The 7,476-nt window shown below is 27.8% G+C and overlaps 1 protein-coding gene across 1 annotated transcript; it reads right to left on the reverse strand.

Annotated features, from left to right (window-relative positions):
* Window positions 1–558: 558 nt before the first annotated feature.
* LOC126895496 (uncharacterized) lies at window positions 559–7,271 on the reverse strand. The gene is made up of 3 exons (XM_050667431.1): window positions 7,198–7,271; window positions 7,078–7,132; window positions 559–3,285 (listed from the first exon to the last, which is right to left on the reverse strand). Exons 1-3 carry the CDS (start codon window positions 7,216–7,218, stop codon window positions 650–652), a joined length of 2,712 nt encoding a protein of 903 aa, XP_050523388.1. The 5' UTR covers window positions 7,219–7,271; the 3' UTR covers window positions 559–649.
* Window positions 7,272–7,476: the final 205 nt, after the last annotated feature.

Raw genomic sequence — 7,476 nt, forward strand, 5'->3', positions numbered from 1 at the left:
AATTTGATAATTTTATGATTGATTTCACGAATTATCGATATTTTGAGCAATCAATTAATTGTCCTATTTCAAGTAATTATAGTCGTAGAAAAATTCAAATTTTTGTAACCAAGTATTCGTAGTAATTGTTGTCAGAGTAAATGTATTCGGGTTTTTTTACAATGTCGGAGCACTATCAGTTCGTGGTAAACCTCGTTTGCCACGAACTAATCGTTGGCAACGTTATAGTAAATATTCTATACGACCTCAACATTTATATTATATCAAACTTTTATCCTATCTATTATTGATTAGTCCTACCTTATGATGATCCAGGATTTATACGCTGACTGTTGACTTGAAACAACCTCATTATGGATGAGAGAGATAGTAAGTACAAAGTAAATGTATCTTTTAAGTTACCCTATGGTCACCTACCTAGTAAACAATGCAATTGATCATCAATGCTAAGATGGCGACTGATTAATCCACAAAATTTTGGTTATATTTTAGAAATAGTATTTCTGAAAAAAAGTAATATGGCAAAAAGTCTGATAATAAAATTAATACAAACACAGATACATTAAAGCTCAAGTTAATTTATTTTAAAATAGTATAATAATAGGCAACGTAGTTGAATATAATACAATTAATGTTATTTCACAGGAAATTAACTGGAGCACCCATTTTTCATAGCATAGTCGACTATATAAGGACAATCAGCATGAATAGCTTCATAAATGGTTCCTTTACTCCAAGGACAATCATTTTCATGGGCATATTTTAAGCACTGATATCGACCTTTTTCAGCAGCCAGTCTTGTTGTGCTATCGTCCCACTCACACCCATTTTCATGAACATATTTTAGGCAATCTAAATGACCATTTGCAGCAGCTCCACTTGTTGTTTCTTTATCCCATTTACATTTATTTTCATGAGCATATTTTAAACATTCTAATTTACCATTAGAAGCAGCTTCTTTTATTGTGCCTTCGTCCCACTCACATCCATTTTCATGAGCATACATTAAGCAATCTAAATGTCCATTTGCTGCAGCGGCTTTCGTAGTACCTTCAACCCAACCACAACCATATTCACGGGCATATTTAAGACAATTTAATTTACCATTCTCAGCTGCAGCAACTATTGTATGTTTATCCCAAATACATCCCTTCTCATTAGCATATATCAAACAATCTAAACAGCCACTTGCTGCAGCAGCTCTAGTTGTACTTTCATCCCAAACACTTCCATTTTCATAGGCATACTTTAAACAATTAAAACAGCCACTCGATGCAGCAGCACTAGTTGTGGTTTCATCCCAAACACATTTATTTTTGTGGGCGTACTCTAGACATTCAAAACAGCCACTTTCTGCAGCTGCTTTGGTTGTACTCTTATCCCAAACACATCCTTTTTCGTGGGCATACTTTAAACAGTCTAAACTACGACTTGCTGCAGCAGCACTAGTTGTGCCTTCATCCCATTTGCAACCATTTTCATGGACATATTTTAAACATTTTAGATCACCACTTTGTGCAGCCGCTTTTGCCGTCAATTCATTCCACGGACATTTTTTTTCATGAGCATATTTTAAACATTCTAAATTACTATTCAACGCAGCTGCTATTGTTGTGCTTTCATTCCACGGACATCCATTTTTATGAGCATATGTTAAACATTCCAATTGACCACTAGAAGCAGCTGCTTCTGTTGTTTCTTCATCCCATGGACATTCTTTTTCGTGAGCATATGTTAAACAATTCAAATGACCATTCGAGGCAGCTGCTATTGTTGTGCTTTCATCCCACGGACATCCATTTTCATAGGCGTACATTAGACAATCTAAATGTCCATTAGATGCAGCTGCTTCTGTTGTACTTTCATCCCACGGACATTCATTTTCATGAGCATATTTTAAACATTCTAATTTACCATTAGAAGCAGCTTCTTCTGTTGTTCTTTCATCCCACGGCCATCCATTTTCATGGGCATATTTTAAAATGTTTATACTACCTTTATAGGCAGCCATAGAAATGAATACTATTTTTAATTCCACTAAATTTTCGCAAGAATATTTGAAAATTTCTACATTATCATGATCAATAGCAATACTTGCAATTTTGATTGGATCCCATTCACAGCCATTTTCATGAGCATATTTTAAGCATTCTAAATTATCATATGATGCAGCTGCTCTTGTTGTTTCTTCACCCCATGGACATTCATTTTCATGGATATATTTTAAACAATCCAATTTATCATGAACAGCAGCTCCTGTTGCTGCGATTTCATCCAACGGGCATCCATTTTCATGAGCATATTCCAAACATTGTAATTCACCATGAACAGCAGCTTGTATTGTTGTCCTTCTATTCCACGGACATCCATTTTCATAGGCGTACATTAGACAATCTAAATGTCCATTAGAAGCAGCTGCTTCTGTTGTACTTTCATCCCACGGACATTCATTTTCATGAGCATATTTTAAACATTCTAATTTACCATTAGAAGCAGCTTCTTCTGTTGTTTCATCATCCCATTGGAATCCATTTTTATGAGCGTATTTTAAAATTTCAATACTACCATTAGAAGCAGCAAAAGTAGCAAGGAATTCTTTCATTTCTTCTAAATCATCGCAAGAATATTTTAACATTTCTAGATTATCATTTTTAATAGCACTTGATACAATTGTCTTTTTATCCCAATTACACCCATTTTTATGAGCATATATTAAACATTGTAAGTTATTATATTTTGCAGCTGCTTCTGTCGTTCTTTCATTCCATGGACATTTTTTTAAATGAGCATATTTTAAACATTCTAATTTACCATTAGCAGCAGCAGCTATTGTTGTGCTTTCATCCCACGGACATCCATTTTCACGAGCATATTTTAAACATTCTAAATTACCAGAGAAAGCGGCAGATGCTGTTGTTCTTTTATCCCATGGACATTTATTTTTATGAGCATACTCTAAACATTCTGTTTTATCATTAGAAGCAGCTGCTATTGTTGTGTATACATCCCACGGACATTTATTTTCATGAGCATATATTAAACATTTTAATTCACCATTAGAAGCAGCGGCTTCTGTTGTGCTTTTATCCCAAGGACATTTATTTTTATGAGCATATATTAAACATTCTAATTCACCATTAGAAGCAGCTGCTTTTGTTGTGCTTTCATCCCAAGGACATCCATTTTTATGAGCATATATTAAACCATTCAAGTCTCCATTGGCTGCTTCTATCGTCGTAATATTTTCATATTCTTTTATTTCATCGTCTTCCTCATATTTAATTGCTATATGAAGAAAATAGTATATTCATTGTTTATATATTAAAATTTTTAATTTTTTATCAATAAAACTTTTAATAAAATATATTAATTAATTAACATAAAAACAATTTAATTACACATTAATTATTTTTAATGTTATGAAGGAATTTAAATAATACTTATGGTCGACCTAAACTATGATTAAGTTATTTTTAAACGTCCTATAGTCATGCCTCCATTTGTTTACTAATTAAAATTTTTTATTTATATTGATAAAAAAAATTGGTAAATTAAAAAAAAAAAATATGACAATTGAAACATTTTTTTATAAAACAATTCCCCAAAAATACATCTAATATGATATTATTTTAAGTTTGTGACTATGATGAACTAGTATTTCATGCTAATAGAATTGTTTTGTATAGTACTGGTGTACAACATACTGTAAATAGCAGTGATCAAACAATTACTTAAACACATTTTTTTTCGAATAATAATTTTTCAATAATATTTTTAAATTTTTAATTAGAACAATATATTATAAGGATAATTTAAATATATTATTAAACAGCTATTATGAAGCAGGTATTGGAACAAAGCCGGTTCTTGCCCAGTAATTTTTTTAATATTTAAATTCCAAATCGGAAAAATTGATACTGCAACTATAACTAAGTTTTTTAATTATTTATTAAAAATAAAAATCAATTTATACTTGCCATTTAAAAAAAAATTTAAATATGAAATTTTAAATTAATAAATATTTTTTAAATGTATCTTTTGTTTATCATAAGTGTACTAACATATTTTAGCTTCGATGTTAATTTTACTATGATGTGTTTTTTTTTTTATGTCTGTTGCCACTTTTTCTCAGCTCTCACTGGACCGATTTCTTTCAAAAATACGTCAAAAGATCACAAATCGTATCTAGTTGAAGACATTACCCTTAAAAATTGAAAAAAATTCCCTCGTTCCCCGCAAATGGGGGAAATATCCAAAAAAATTACAAATTTAAAAATCGCTAATTTTCGAAATTTTTTCACTTTTTTTTCTTAAAACTTCCATAACTTTTTGAAAAATCAACAAATCAACATAATTTTTTTTTATACTAAAACCTTAGATATTTACCTTTCATTTGATATTATTTTTTTGAAAATCTATCACTTAACCTGCTCATTGGGGGGGATTTAAAATGGCAACTTTTTTACAAAAATTAATTTTTTCAACTTAATTTTTGAAAATGTTCCGGAAAGACTGCGTCCTTTAAACATATATCAAATTAAAGCTTATTTTATGTACTACAAAATGAAAAAAAAAAATTTGTCCCGACACTTTTTTTTCTACATTTAAACGGCTGCCGTAGTTAAAAAAACACTATTTTTGTGTTAAAATTTTCGATTTTCGATTTTAAATTTTCAACTTAAAAATGCTATAACTTTTTGAAAAATGTATATATCAGCACAAATTTTTTTTTTCTAAATACATTATAAGTACATCTTTCATTTGACATACTTTTTATTAAAATTGGACAATTTCCCCTTATATAGGGGGCGTTCAAAACTTAAAATATTGTAAAAAACATAGATCTTTTTCAACTGAACTTTTGAAAATGTTCCGGAAATACTGCGTCCTTTAAACATATATAAAATTAAAGCTTATTTTATGTACTACAAAATGAAAAAAAAAAATTTGTCCCGACGATCTATCTTCTATACGCAAATGGCTACCATATTGAAAAATATACTATTTTTGTATGATAATTATGGGTTTTGTATTTTATTTTAATAGAAGTTGATGTTGCTTTTGCAATTATCCATCAATTTTTTAAAATTAAACACTATCTACAGATTTGCATCGAAGCGTTTCTTATGATAGTGATTTTTTTTTTTAATGACATACATCATATATTAGTTTTTTTAAAATTCGCATCAAAGCTATTAATTTTATTATAAAGTGTTTTTCTTTATTTTTATTTTTTTTGGATCTGTCATAATTTTTCTCACCTTTCACTGGAAGGATTTTTCCCAACGATACCTCAAAAGATCACATATCATATCTAGTTGAAGAAATTACCCTCAAAAATTGAAAAAAAATTTCCTCGTCACCCGTGAAGGGGGAAATCCCCAAAAAAATTACAAATATTAAAAATTAGTAATTTTTGATATTTGACCTTGAAACTGCCCATGAGAGTGTATTCAAAATAACAAATTTTTCACAGTTAATTTTTTTCAACTTAACTTTCAAAAGTGTTCCGGAAAAATTGACACTTTTTTATATATCTTCAATTAAAGCTTATATGATCTACTTTCATATGAAAAAAAATTTTGATCTTTATTTTAGTTTCGATGCGAAGCTGAGAAAGTATTAATTTTACCATTATGGTTTTTTTTTAAGATCTGTTGCCACTATTTCTCAGCTCTCACAGGACCGATTTCTTTCAACAATACGTCAAAAGATCACAAATCATATCTAGTTGAAGACATTACCCTTAAAAATTGAAAATTTTTCCTCCGTTCCCCGCAAATAGGGGAATCTCCAAAAAAATTACAAATTTAATCGGTAAATTTTGTTATTTTTTTTTNCTCCAAAAAAATTACAAATTTAATCGGTAAATTTTGTCATTTTTTAAATTTTTTTTCGTTAAACTTTTATAACTTTTTCAAAAATTAACAAATCAACATAATTTTTATTATATTAAAACCTTAGGATATTTCCTTTTCATTTGATATCTTGTTTTTTTTTAATTTAACACTGACAGGGGGGATTTAAAATAGCAACTTTTTTACAAAAATTAACTTTTTCAACTTAATTTTGGAAAATGTTCCGGAAATACTGCTTCCTTTAAACATATACCAAATTAAAGTTTATTTTATGTACTGTAAAATTAAAAAAAAAATTTGTACCGACACCTTATCTTCTGCATGCAAACGGCTTAAAAAGTTAATTTTTGTAAAAAAGTTGCTATTTTAAATCCCCCCTGTCAGTGTTAAATTTAAAAAAAACAAGATATCAAATGAAAAGGAAATATCCTAAGGTTTTAATATAATAAAAATTATGTTGATTTGTTAATTTTTGAAAAAGTTATAAAAGTTTAACGAAAAAAAATTTAAAAAATGACAAAATTTACCGATTAAATTTGTAATTTTTTTGGAGATTTCCCCTATTTGCGGGGAACGAAGGAAAAATTTTCAATTTTTAAGAGTAATGTCTTCAACTAGATACGATTTGTGATCTTTTGACGTATTGTTGAAAGAAATCGGTCCTGTGAGAGCTGAGAAATAGTGGCAACAGACCTTAAAAAAAACCATAATGGTAAAATTAATACTTTCTCAGCCTCGCAATATTTTTTATAAGTATATAACACATAGTTTTTTCTTTTGAGAAGTTAACTCAGCATTCTATTTTATATAATTTGTTCATCCTCTTTTAAATAGTATCAATATATGTTGTTTAAATTGAAATGTTTAACTTGCTTAAAATATTTAGAATAATATCAGATATTGTGAATATATTGTTTTTATTATGAGGTATAGTTTGTTTAAAAATAGAATAATAAATTACAAACTATTTAATTAAATATTAAAATTATTTTCAATATTAAAATACTGAATTTGAATTTAAAAATTATATTAATTAAAAATAAATAATACAAAACTGGATATTGGCCAGTCATAATTTCATTACATAATACATTTCCCCCATTCAATAGTAAAAAAGTAATTGTAATAATGCCTTTAAGCATTGATATTAAATAATAAATGGATTGATATGTATAATTAATAAAATTTATAGACATAAATTATGTAATTTAGAAGTTACCTTCGTTAAATATCAAACTAGATATTATTAACAAAAGAGATATTAATTGCCAATTCTATAATATAATAAAAAAAATCTTTTAGATATCAATGAAGCACATTATATAAAGTGTATACCTACCTTCATTTTAAAACTAGGCATTAAATTCTGAATAACGAATGATTAGTTTTTAATTCCATTAGTGTATATATAATAAACTATCCACATTATTTATTTATACTTTTATATTTTTAAATTTTAAAAAAGCATTTTAAGTAAGTATCAAAGTATACATAAAAAAAAATAATTATTTTTAGTCAAAATATGTAAAAAAAGCCAAATCGGTGTTGGCATGAAAACATTTTTGATTTATTAAAAAAGGCGAATTATTAATACAAATACAATTTTATACTTATAATT

This window comes from Daktulosphaira vitifoliae, unplaced genomic scaffold, assembly GCF_025091365.1.
Source record: "Daktulosphaira vitifoliae isolate Bord-2020 unplaced genomic scaffold, ASM2509136v1 Scaffold_1, whole genome shotgun sequence".
Classification (NCBI taxonomy): Eukaryota; Metazoa; Arthropoda; class Insecta; order Hemiptera; family Phylloxeridae; genus Daktulosphaira; species Daktulosphaira vitifoliae.